Genomic DNA, 13,602 nt, shown 5'->3' with positions numbered 1-13,602 from the left:
ACTCTGCTAGCGAAAACATGTTTGTGCTTCCCAGGCCCAAGTGGACATAAGTGTTAAAATGTTATGCAGCGTGACAGGGTTTACGTTACCTACTTCCTGGCACAAAACACCCCACTTCTTTCATTTCCTGCGTGACTGTATTTCTTGGTAACAAATTCCTTCATAACATATTTTTCCACAGTTTCACACGCCCACGCACCACCACACACTTGACCATCGCTTACACTCGCCCACTCGCCCGTGTTTTTTGCTCTCCATGCTTCTTAACAGATTCATCCCATTCCATCATTTACCTCTGTACTCCTGCCAAATTTTTTTCACTCGCCCACTATGTAATCCAAAGTGTGTGTGTGTGTGTGTGTGTGTGTGAGGATTTAGAAGACATAATATTCAGAGATTAGTCTTTCGCGTTGTTTTTTTTTTCTGTTGTAATTTTCTGTTGACTGGAAGAGTGTGTCGACTTTTTTCCTCTTTTTTTTTTTTTTCAATTTGTGAATTTTTTTTTTTTTTCAATTTGTGAATGGTGGAAAGTATTTTTTGCTTACAATGAAAGTTTCTATATCTGACAAAAGCTTTTCAACGCCACTTAGCCACACGCACACCACATGTGATTCTGCTAATCAGTGAGTACAGTATATATATTTTTTTTTCATTTACTAAACAGTTTCTACAAATAACGAAAGCAAAACCTGTGTTTCGAACAGCGCGATCCTTCCTTCTGTGTCCCATGGTTCACTATCGGTTTCTGACAATGCTGGTGACAGGATGTTTATTACAGGAGACGAGGAAGAAATTTAGGGTATGTTCATGGAGAATTGAAGACCCTGCTTATGTGCTGAGTAACTATAAAGGACTTACCTATGGACGGAGTGGCGCGGGTGTCGGGCACGGGGGAGGAGGTGGTGGTGGCAGTGAGTGACAGGCTCTCCTCTCTTTCCTCCCCCGCCGAGTCTTGTGACATGCTGGTCAGGTCCGCGGGCGAGGCAGTACCCTCCTTCAGCACTATGAGCCGCGGCCGCCAAATGAGGGGCGTGAGTGACACTGGTATGTCCTCGTTGTTGAGCAAGTTAGCGAAGGTAAGGCGCGGGTCCCGCCAAGTGAGCTTCGTGTTGATGAGTATCGTGAGCGGCTCCGTCGACAACACCTGGGTCATCTGCACCTTCAAGTCAATCATCGTCGGTGGATTAGGTGGCGGTGAATTCACCAGGTAGTCTTGGGACATGCGAACCGGCTGGCATCCCTCCTCATCGAAGCCACCGGGACAGTCCGGGTAGCCGTCACAGCGCCTATCGAGAGGGATGCACATGCCTGTCCGACACAGCGTCTGTTCCTTCCCGCACGAACTGAGCGACACATTCACCATCTGCTGCTCCACGGCCCCGCACACACCCGAGTTCAGTTGCCACTGACGGGCGCCCATCGGGTCACTCTCCTTGGTGGTTGCCAACACTTGACCCTCCACCTCATCACGCAGTTCCCACGCGTCCTTGGAGGTGCCAATGCTGTATCGCTCAACGCCCTGGAAATAAGGTTTGGCAGAGTCTCTGGAGGTCGCGACAAAAGCGAAGTCTGCATTAGGCAGAGGACACAGGCCCCGCATAATGAACATCCGCCGCCGCTGCGGCTGCAGCTGGCAACCCCCACACAGGCGGGAAGTGCACGGGGCAGACTCCTGGCCAGATTTCGTCAGAGCAGGACACGTGTTGTCGGTCCTGGCCAACCACAAAACCCGTCTGTTTCCTGGACCTGTACCTGCACACGCCGAGTAGCCCATCGCCTCGGCAAACACTCTGTCGTAGTCCAGCCCTTTACGCGGCCTTATCATTTCCATGTCGAGTTTAACACAAAGCTGATAGTTTTCTTCGTAATTCATGGGCTCCGGAAACAAGAGATAATCGAAGCGCCGCCTCTCGCAGGGATCACTGTTGTTCACCATAGACTGCTCGATGTTTGCGCCTATGGTCTGCCAGGTGACGGGCCGCAGCCGCGGTGAGTTGCTCAGGACGCTGCAAGACAAGAGTTGATCCACTTGCTGCTCTTTGAGCTCAGCATTCCATACCTCGGGCGACAGCAGGTCACCGGCGAAGGAGCCGACCACCGTGTTGATGGCCTGAGTGGCGCGTAGCGCCTCCCAGTCATCATCCGTCGGCCCCTTGAACGTGAAGGTGAGCGGGGAAATGTCCGGCCACATCACGCCGCCCCCCATCACCGCCCGCAGTTCGCCCTTGAACAAGTCTGTGTTGGGCTTCACCTGGAGGAGGCGGCGAGCGTCTAGGTAAAGCGTGACTCTCCGCGGCGTGAGGGCGAGGCAGAAGTGGTACCAGGAGAGTGGCACCACCGCTGCCGCCGCCATCCACACGGAGCGTCCCTGGCGCAGCATCACCCCCCGCGGCACCACACCTGTGGGAGCGGACACCATGAGAAACATTTCTCTCTCTCTCTCTCTCTCTCTCTCTCTCTCTCTCTCTCTCTCTCTCTCTCTCTCTCTCTCTCTCTCTCTCTTTCTCCATCTTATCCCCCACACTTACCCACGCTGATGTCTCCGATGGTGGCGTCTCTGCTGCCCATACTCAGTGCTATGGACGGCCGCCTAAAGTAAGTCACCCGCGCCCACACACACGCCGTCAGTTCCTCCCGCGGCGTCTGCAGCCCCTCCGCCACCACGAAGCTGCCATTGACCGTGGTACGCTGCGGGGACAGGCGGTAACTGACGCCCTCTGATTCCTCGGTGTCTGTGGAGGTGGAATGATAGAAGTCGAGTAAAGAACAAAACTAAGAAAAACAAAGCAAAGGTGTATGTTAAGGTAGAATGAGAGAAGTCCAATAAAGAACAGAAAGAACAGAGAACAGAACATGATGTCTTTGAAAGTGGAATGAGAGAAGTCCAATAAAAAAAACAGAGGGAAAATAAAACACGGTGTCTGGTAAAGTAGAATGAGAGAAGGTCCAATAAGGAACGAAAAAGGAAAGCAGATAATTATGAAAATACGGCAAAAGAAGGATATAGATTAAAAAGGACATTATAAGAAAAAAAAATGAATACAAGAAGAGAAGCTTATAGCATTTAAAAAAAATATATGAAAAGTAACGAATCAGGAAGAAGAAAAATAAGGAAGAAAAGAAAAAAAAGGGGAGATAGACATGAAAAAAAGATAATCAGAAAAAATATATACAATGTCAGGAAAGAAGCAAAAAAGATGAATAAATAAATAGATAAACTGAAAAGCAACACAAAAAAAAAAATATAAAAAAAGTTACAGAAAGAAAGCCGGAAGAAAGACCGAAATAAAGTCAATAGTTCTATAAAGCACGGCACCTTGATATATATGTACTCGCGGTTATTCATGATTCATGTGTGTTTATTCATCATTCATCGCATCTCGGCAGCGCCACTCTGTCCGCCGCGCCGCCGCTCGATCTTAGGCGGGAAATCGACGTGTACTTCGTGGAAACGTCGCCTTTTTGCCCTGATGTGGTGGTATGTACTACTGCTTTGTTTGGGGGTTGCTCTCTCTCTCTCTCTCTCTCTCTCTCTCTCTCTCTCTCTCTCTCTCTCCGCTGATTATATGTAAATACTAAATATTTCCTTACGCTACAAAAAGAAAGTGGAAAAAAATGTTCTTCTTTATTCCATTACGACCTGACGAGAAACACGATTGCGTATTGTAATTTTTAGAGAGAGAGAGAGAGAGAGAGAGAGAGAGAGAGAGAGAGAGAGAGAGAGAGGGGGGGGGTTGGAGGTGGGGGAGGGGGGAGACACTGAGCTATAACTTGTACACGTGTGGTGGAGAATGATAAAAAAGAAAAAAAATAGTAAACATAAGCAAACGTAAGCAGGATTCCCAGGATCAGTAATCAGGACAGAACAAGAAATAACGGGTTGAAACTTGAAAAAATAGGTTCAAGAAAAGATAGAAAGAATTTGGTGCTCAGCTAGAGTGGTAGGTGAATGGAATGGACTCAGTAATCAGGATGTTAGTGCTGAGTCGTTAGGGAGCTTAAAAAGAAGACAAAACTGATTTATGGATGAGAACGATATGTGGAAATAGGAGAACGATATGTGGAAATAGGAAGGTACGTTTCATACAGGGACTGTCTCGTGTAGGCCTCTTGCAGCTTCCCTTATTTTCTTATTTTCTTATTCTTCTTATGTTCTTATAATTAAAAAGAAGGGAGGGAAAGAAGTTAATTTTTGATTGGATGTTTTACTGTGATATATTCAAGAAAACTGATGGTGACACATTTCCTTTGATTCTCCCCTCACACACACACACACACACACACACACACACACACACACACACATTCTCTAGTTCTCCCTCAATTAATTCACTCAAACACTTCCCTTCAGTTTTTCTCCTCACTCGTACACTTCATTCCATTCCCCATTCAGTTCGTATTACACACACACACCTCAAATCATCCATACATATACACATTCTTCAGTTCCCCACTTCCCTGTATCCTAAGAATTCTGATTGGTCAACAAAAACGCCACCCAGGACTTCCTTACACCCCAGTGGCTAACCCTGAAAGACTACATAAATTTCCACGCACGTCATTGGCTGTCCAGAATGCGACCTAGTATTTTTCTCCACGTCATTGGTCGCCTCTGGTCGTATAATTTTTGCAGCGTAATTATTGGTTGCTGGTTACCTCACTTGGCTTGGCTGGATACCCTTTTCCTCCCCTCTCCCTTCCTTCTCCCTATGTTACTTCTCCCCTATCGATAACTTCTTACACAATACCAACTGATCAGAGGGAAGTGTGTGTGTGTGTGTGTGTGTGTGTGTGTGTGTGTGTGTGTGTGTGTGTAAGATTGAAGGTTTACGTCGCTATTCCTGAAACATCATAAACACCATGTATATTTCAACATTATCCGTCTCTCTCTCTCTCTCTCTCTCTCTCTCTCTCTCTCTCTCTCTCTCTCTCTCTCTCTCTCTCTCTCTCTCTCTCTCTCTCTCTCTCTCTCTCTCTCTCTCTCTCTCACAAAGGCAGTAGGTCCTTGTTTGTTTATCGTTAAGAGAGAGAGAGAGAGAGAGAGAGAGAGAGAGAGAGAGAGAGAGAGAGTCGATAGTGGTGATGGATTTTGATTTTGGATCCATAGTTGCTTTATGCTGAAGGGAAGGTACGTAGATAGAAGAGAAAGGGGAATAATAAAAGAAGAGAGATAGAGAAAACGAGAACGAAAAATAAAAAAAACGAGTGCGCGAAACGGTAGAGGAAAAACAAATCGTAAATATCAACTGGAAGAGAATGTAGGTGAAGGTTAAGAATCACTACGGTGCGTGAAAGGTGAGTGAGTGGTCGCACCTGTGATGTGCTTTCGCGGGGAACTTCGTCAAGGTTACTGTGTCAACATGAAGGGAGGGTGACAGAGGGGCGGTGGTGTAGAGGTGAAGGAAAGGGGAAGAAGGGAGAAGGGGAGAGGGAGGGAGGAAAGGGAGTACTCATAAGGGAGCGTGCGTGAGTTTGGCGTTCCGTTGTCAGGGTGTCAGGGTTCTATGTGCGTGGGGTGTGTGTGTATGTGGTTGGGGGAGGGGGCTTGTGTGTTGGGGGACGGGGGGAGGCAGATAGGTGTGCTCTGTATGCAAAATGCTGCATTGATTCTGTGTAATGAGCGAGTCTGCATAATGAATGTAAGTACTTAGATGTTCATTATTAAAGAACACACACACACACACACACACACACACACACCGCTTGGTGTAGTGGTTAGCACGCTCGGCTCTCAACCAAGAAGGTTCGAATCCCGGGCAAATGGACGAGCCTCTTTATGTGTAGCCGCTGTTCCCCTAGCAGCAAGTAGGTACGGGATGTAACCCCAGGGGTTGTGACCTCGCTGTCCCGGTGTGTGGTGTGTCAGTGGTCTCAGTCCTACCCAAAGATCGGTCACTATGAGCTCTGAGTTCTTTCCGTAGGGGAACGGCTAGTTGGGTGACCAGCAGACGACCGTAGGTGAATCACACACACACACACACACACACACACACATTTATCAGCGTTCTTTGTTCTTTCAAATGTTTACTTTTACTTGCTTTCTTGTGCCTTTCCTGCAGGAAAACCTGCATGGGTGCACTAACACTAATCATTGCTCTCAATCTTGTACAAATGAAACTCGTAATGAACTGCTGTGCCCTGTGCCTCACCATTCACCGGCCCGCCTACGTACTCATGTTTCAGCTGACCACTTGTTGCTGAAAGGGTGAAGGGTGTGGATAACGAGGGTTCCCCGTGTAAGGGTTCTCAAAGCAACACTGTCACATCCATAATTGCGTCTGTCAGAAGTACTATACATACCACAAATATATACACCACAAGTGTAACTAATGTAATTACATCTACTACACGCACACCTCCTTAAATACACCCACCGCAAGTAAACCCACCACAAGAAATATTTTTTACAAGTACGTCCACCAAAAGTAGATTTTTACAACATTTTTACAAGTACACTCACTATGTACTGCCTGACAAATGCAACCGGAAGAGCATTGCTAATTCATACAGATAACACCGATACAAAAATAGATATTACAGTTCCGCGAAGCTTAAAATGTCAATTCTCTCCAGGTCAGGAATTCTCAGGCAGACGAAATTTTATAATCTCAGGGATAGAATTAGAGACCACAGATCAGTAGACTTAAGACTATTTTAATGTTGAATTTTTATTGCCTTCGAGCTCTCCATGGTGGCATGAAATGTTGCGTGCACCAGTTACTTATAGTAGAGAACCATATCGCATGCATATTGTCTACAGTGCACCAGAGTTAGAGCAGGCAGACTAGTAAAGGAGGGAATCACTTTCTGCCGGGAGGTAAAGAGAATTGAGAACCACTGTACCGCTTTTGTACTTTTAGAGCATGAAATATTCCGTACCGCTCTTAAGCTCGCTGATAATCCTGGCGATCCACCTACGCATGGTGTGTAAATTTGCTGTCATTAGACCATCGTTGTTGCATTAAAGGTAAGGTGGGTAAGGTCTTTAAATTGTGTAACTTTCTTCACACGTTTTATCTTTATCTACTTTATCTACTTATCTGCCAAATAAGATGCAAATAAGACAGGTTTGATGCACTTAGGATGGATTAGTTTTATGGTAGGCTAGGTACCTATCTATGAATCTTTGCTGCGTCTACCTGTTTAAGTAACATAACGCAACCTAATGTACCGTAAGCCTGAGATAACTTATATATTTACTTTTCCATATGTCCACTTATCTACCTATCTACCCATCTATCAGTCTACCTACCTATCAATCTACCTATCTGTCAATCTGTTTACCTACCTACCTACCTGTATTCTCATTAAACATGGAGTCATTCCTTCCCCCTTACCCTCCCTTACGCCACGCCCTCCAGACCCACGCGTGAATTCCCTTACGCAGTGCCTATGGATCCTGGCCACGCGCTTCAAAGTGTTCGAAGCCTTGTTATCGCCATTGAGTAGAAAAGCTTTTTGTTATTTTTTATATGGCCTTTGATGTTATAGTGCTGCCAGATCCTTCTTCTGTGGTTCGATTCACTCACGACAGCCAGCCACTCAACCTTGTCCTAATGCGCCCACACAGAAATCACGTATTTTTAACACGTGCAAGCTTGACATTTGAGTTGGTATGTTCCTTAAATGGCTCAGTGTTGTTTTTTTTTTTATGTTCAGTACTTAGAGGTGGTCGCTATCGGTATCTCCACTAACAAGGATAAAGAATTTGTAATCGTCTCCTCCTCCTCCTCTTCCTTGTCCTTCTCCAAAGCAATGTTCGTTCTTTTGTAGAAAACGCGAGGTTGAACAACAAATATTAGCGCTCTTTCGTCACAAACAAAGTTATTACCTAGATAATTACGAACAATGAATCTTAGCTTGTACACGATGTATAATACACCTCGATGATTCCAAAGCACTGTTATGCCATCTGGGCAATTGAGTATCGCGTTGCATCAGGCACTGTCTGTTACCGGCGCCAAGGGGAGCGTGGGTGTGCACAAGTCTGACGTTAATAATCTTAACCGTCACTTTCGAGCTGCTTGCCTGAGGATTGGAATTACAGTATTAAATTAATTATATTCTAAGTGCGTTCTGTATCCATAAACATAAAAATAATTGTATAATTACTATATACACAGCATCGTTTGCACTTAAAAAAAATTACGATGAATGTCATGGCCGGTACATCTTTACCACGCCATGAATTTCTTCCTCCTTTGATTCTGATGAGTGAAGACCCTGCATTCAGAAGCCAGTCCCGCTAATTAATAAGCAGACGAGCCTTCCCTTTACCAAGCAGGCGATTACATTACTCATTTAACATGCGCTGTAAGAGTGTTTGTAGCGGCGCGCAGCTTGACAAACTGCCGCTTATTACGTTGACCAGGAGAGTGATGGAGTAACCCTAGCTTTCTTATAAACAGCGAAGTATAGCACGTGATTATTACTCAGCCTTACCACCGGCCAGTCCGTCTTCCTTACTTTCATGTGTTACTGGAAGGGATGATAAATTTACCGCGTTTGGAAGCTTGTTATTCGTGCGAGCAAGAAAAAGGTTATTGCTATTTTTTTATTGTGGTTATTGATGTTATCGTGCCATGGGGTCCTTTCTTAATGGTTCGCTCCACTCGATGTTGACGGATTTACCAGTATGCGAGGGGAGTTCTCTCAACATTTATGGCGTTAAAGGTGGAGGAAGAAAAAGGCAAACACTTATTGATGAGGGTGAGGCGCGATAATTGCAAGGAGACCGAAGTATGAAGGAAAAAGGCACACTTACTGGTGAGGTTAGGTTACGTACGTTTAGGTTAGGGTAGGTTGGGTTAGGTTAGAACATCAGAGCAGGAAAAAAAAAAAAGGCAACGTTAGGTTAGGTTAGATCAGGATAAAAAGAAGAAAGGCACGCTTATTGGTGAGATGAGGTTAGGTTAGGTCATAGGTTTGAAGATCATAGGGGGAAGAAAAAAGGCGCACTTTCTGGTTAGGTTAAGTTAGGTTAGAAGGTCAAAGTAGGAAGGAAAAAGGCTGTTTGAACACTTACTGGTCAGGGTGAGGCGCGGAAACTGCAAGAAGACCAAGACGGTGAGCAAGGGGCCTGAGTAACGCGTTGCCACTGCCAATACCGCCGCCACGCCTTCCATCTGTGAGGGTGTGAAGGAAACTACGATTCAGATGGCTAAGTAAACCTTCCCACTTCCACTCAGTCTGCAAGGAACAACCAGCCATATGAATTTGTGAATAAATGCTGCAATTTTCTACACGGCAAGGTCTGAGAGGCAATTTTCCAGTCTTCCTATTCCTCCTCCTCCTCTTCTTACTTATGCTCCTTCTCCTCATCTTCCTGTTTTTCTTTCTCCTCCTCCTCCTCCTCCTCCTCCTCCTCCTCCTCTTCTACAGCTGTAATAATAGTAGCAACCCTTAACACTAATAATATCTTTCCCTCCAAGCATTGCTCCCCTCCGATCTCGACACAGTTTATTGTAGTGTTTTTACGTTCCCCAGTTGTATATTTTGAGTTTCAAGTCTGGAAAAGTGTTTTTTTTTTTCTTACTCTGTCTGTCGTTTTTATTTCTCCTTCTATTGTTTGTTTTCGTTTCAGAGAGAGAGAGAGAGAGAGAGAGAGAGTGAGTGAGTGTGTGTGTCAGTCAGTCAGTCAATAAACAAAGAGGCTCTGTTTTTCCCCTCCTCCTCTCCCTCTCACATGCAAGCAAGGTAACACAAAGGTCCATGTTTTGAAACGCTTTTCTCTCTCACCACAACTATTTTCAAAGGCCACAGAGATGATTTGCCGGGTTTTCACGAGTATTTCTCCTCTTGAAAATATAGAAATCTTGTTTGTCACTAGAACTGTAAAAGCACCTTTAAAAACCCTTATAGCGCTTCCATTAGATCCTTTTGAAATTGAAAGTAGTGGAGGTGAGGTACAGAAGTGTTTCAGAACATGTTCCAGTCACCTTGAAAATCACGTCTCCTCCTCGCTATCCTTGCACTCACACCTCGTTCCTCCCTGACCCTCCACAGCAAGTTTCACGGCTATTAGCGCGAGTGCCATTACTTATTAACGCTCCCCGGACCCTCACCTACTTTCTTTCCCTTCCTTCTGTCTTCCCTGACGTGCTTGTTGTGGATTCAGACTCGAGGCGGGCGAAGTGTCAGCTCAACTCTGTACCTTGTAATTGGTACGACTGGGGATTTGTCAGGTGAGTCAGTGGGACTGTTGACCGGTGATTCATGTAGCGAAGGTGAGGGTGATGGAAAGTGCATGTGTCTAGGAAATTGAAATGTTTTTTTTGTTTTTTTTCATGAACTACTCTAAAATAGTTCAGCTTTCTTAGTTTTAGATGAGAATTAGTGAAGTTATTAGATAAGCTTTATCTTTTATTTTACCTCATTTATTGTTTTATTTATTAGTTTCTGAGTAGAATTTCTGTGTTTAGGAGTTAGTTAAGCTTTCTTAGTATTATACGTAAAAATACTTAAGCTTTTTCTTCAGATTCTGTGTAGTATTTAGGTAGATTTAGTAAACAAAATAGTTTTCTTAGCATTATAGAATTAGTTAAGCATTTGTCAAGTTTTTGGTGTCAGAGTCGAATTACTGAAGATGGGTGTCAGTTTTTTTTTTTTTTTTTTATCTATTTATTTATTATTTATTTTTTTTTTTCAGTAGTGTCAATAAAGTTGAAAATTAGTAAAGGTTCCAGATTTAAATTTCAGTCCCCGCTCGCCACGTGAAGCGGTGTGTTGAGTCTTATGTGTAATGGAGATTGAAATTAGATTTATCAACTGCTTTATTTCGTCTCTCTTTGACACAGAAGTTGTTTTGAATTAATTATCACCAAATAGCTCAGGTGAAAAGAACTTCGGATGGTTTTACTCTTGCAGGAGACTAATCAATTTACAGATATAAAAACATTAGTATTGTTGTTATTCTTACTCTCGTTTTTGTTTGTTGTTGTTGTTGTTGTTGTTGTTGTTGTTGATTTCTATTTCTATTTATATACTTGTTACTTTTGACTTTGCATGAAGAGGATTTTCACAAATACCTATGCACGTGTGGTCAGGGAGGAGCCTTCTGTCTCGGCCCCTTAGTGTCGCTTTACGTAGTGGGAACAGAGGCACATGTATCGGCGCCCTATTGCTTCCTTATTGTAGTACGGTCGTGGTCAGAAGTCTATGGACATACCTGCTTCACTTCCACTGTGTTTTGCGTTCTTCTCTCCCTCTCATCCCTGATTTCCTGACAGTTTTTTTTTTTTTTTTTTTTTTTTTTGCAAAACCTGACGCCTGATAGATTTTTACCACACTAGAGGACTTTGGATTGAGAGAAAACACAAAACACAATAGAAGTAAAAGTAAACATATTAAACTTTTGATTATGTACAAAAAATACCAGTCTGATATGTATCCCCCCAAGACACACACACAAAAAAAAGTGCAAATGATTAATGATAATAATGATAATGAAAGTAATAATAATAAACATAACATAAACCATCTTAGTGCCTGCAGGAGCACGAATAATTCAGTAGCCTTCTTATTACTGCAAAGAATAGATCGATGACTCACACAAAACCTTTTCGGTCTTTCCTGTGCAGTGTTTGTTAAGGCGGACGAGAGGGAGAAGGAGGCATGGTGCATTTTACATTGAGAGAGAGCGGTAGTGAGAGGAATAGAGCACTGGAGGATGAGAAAGAGGATATAATGAGATGAATATTGCATGGTAAGCGAGGAAAAAACGTATAATGAGGTGGAGACGAGGCTGGAAAAGGGGATAAGGTAGGGAAGGAAGACATGATAGAGGAGGAAGTGACAGTGGCTGAGAGAGGAAGCACATTCCGATGAAGGGTGTTTGGTGGGGAGGGAGAGGACATAGGGAGATGAAAGTGGCAGAGTTGAGGAGGAAAATGTTATGGCACGGAAGGAAGAGGACACCACAGACGAGGAAGTGGGGGTAGTAAAGGATGAAGGGAGCACCGGGAGATGAAGGGTGTATAGTTAGGAAGGGAAAGGACTCGTAGTGAGGTGCAAGGGGAACAATCGGGAAGGAAGAGGGCACAGTGGCCTTGCTGGTTCTCATATCCTTAAGAATACCTTCGGCTTTATTAGTTTTTTTTTTTTTTTCTGCCAGTCAATATTTTCTAGGTAAAAGAAGTTGCGTGTAAATGTAAACATCTTTAATATTGTACGTATAGTTTTTTTTTTTCTTGAAAGTATCATAGGTACGCTTTTTCTAACATTATACTCTACATAATTCACCGGCAGCACCTCCATTGACTTTTCTGCGAGGTCTGCTTCACTGATAATAGAGTCGTTGCGGTGGTGGGTGGCGGAGTAGGCAGCCGCGAGACCATACCCTTGAAACGCAATGACCACGTGTACGAAGGGTTGACAAGTGAGCGAGGGAGAGAACCGTTCAGAGCATCAAGTTGGACTACTAGATGCTATTGTCATTAATAAGGTTATGACAATATATTCTTTGATCATTAAGTTCAAAGTGTCAAATCGGACCACCAGAAGATATAGTGATTAGTAATTAAGTTACAGTAATATATATTTGGATCATTAATACAACTAAGAATGGACGATGACCAAAGCGCTCATTATCAACTGGGGATGGAAATGGAAGTTCAGGGACATGGAAGAATCGCGGAAACTGAACTGCCAAACACAACACATCATGAACAATACTGACGCAGAAAATCATTACAGGAGCCAAGAACACCCACAAGAGGAACCACAGTACTGCAGATCGCTTTTTGTAGAGATCGTAAAGGAGACAACCTTTTTACGATGGCAATTAAGAAATCCATCCTGAAGAGCACCTCGGCCCAACCGCTTGAACTTAGAAGACGGTAAAGTTCTAAGAAGACGGTAAAGTTCTAGGTCGCGGAGGAAAATTTAATTACGTGAAAGATGTTCGTCTGCTATTGTAGGCAAGGATCGATATTCCTGATGCCCTGTCTACCGATTAACCTCCAGGATTGTATAAGGAAAACTTTTGTAATGTTAGAAATAATGCATAGGCAGTTAACAAAGGGCTTTTTAAAATCGTGTTACTAACTGCTGGGCCGCGCAACACCCTGATGTACTTGTAGCATAGTGAGTGGAAGGTCCCCATCACTGACTGATTTTACTCATATTTCTGGTTTTTGCTCGTTTCTTTTATTTTCCCCTGGTTCTCCTTTTACAGTAATATCTCTCCTACAGTAACATCCGTCCTCCTCCTCCTCCTCCTCCTCCTCTTCCTCCTCCTCTTCTCTCCGCCTCACTTTCTTACTCTTGTTCCTTCTTTCTTATTATAATTTTCATTATTTTTATGGTTAGAGAGAGAGAGAGAGAGAGAGAGAGAGAGAGAGAGAGAGAGAGAGAGAGAGAGAGAGAGAGACATAGACATAGACATACAGACAGACAGACAGACAGAGGATGTAATATTCATGATCACACAGATATTTCAAGATATCATTTGGGCGAAGGTCAGAGAGAGAGAGAGAGAGAGAGAGAGAGAGAGAGAGAGAGACCGACCGACCGATTGAACCCGAATAATGTTGTTTTCTCTAAGCTTAGTGTAATTCTTTGTTTTCTTTGTAAAGTTGCTGTAATTATTTGTTTTCTTTTGCA

General features: G+C 43.8%; 1 protein-coding gene across 1 annotated transcript in view; it reads right to left on the bottom strand.

Moving 5' to 3' along the window:
* Nucleotides 1-13,602, bottom strand: part of LOC135114128 (uncharacterized) — a 37,985-nt gene that overhangs the window by 19,216 nt on the left and 5,167 nt on the right. The window contains exons 2-4 of the mRNA XM_064029848.1: nucleotides 9,026-9,125; nucleotides 2,529-2,732; nucleotides 859-2,400 (exon numbers count right to left, since the gene is read on the bottom strand). Of these exons, the coding sequence (XP_063885918.1) occupies nucleotides 859-2,400; nucleotides 2,529-2,732; nucleotides 9,026-9,125 (1,846 nt within the window). The remainder of the gene's footprint in view (nucleotides 1-858; nucleotides 2,401-2,528; nucleotides 2,733-9,025; nucleotides 9,126-13,602) is intronic.

This window comes from Scylla paramamosain, chromosome 27 (genome assembly GCF_035594125.1).
Source record: "Scylla paramamosain isolate STU-SP2022 chromosome 27, ASM3559412v1, whole genome shotgun sequence".
Taxonomy (NCBI): domain Eukaryota; kingdom Metazoa; phylum Arthropoda; class Malacostraca; order Decapoda; family Portunidae; genus Scylla; species Scylla paramamosain.
The sequence above is the reverse complement of the archived record's forward strand: the minus strand, read 5'-3'. Positions and strand labels throughout refer to the sequence as shown.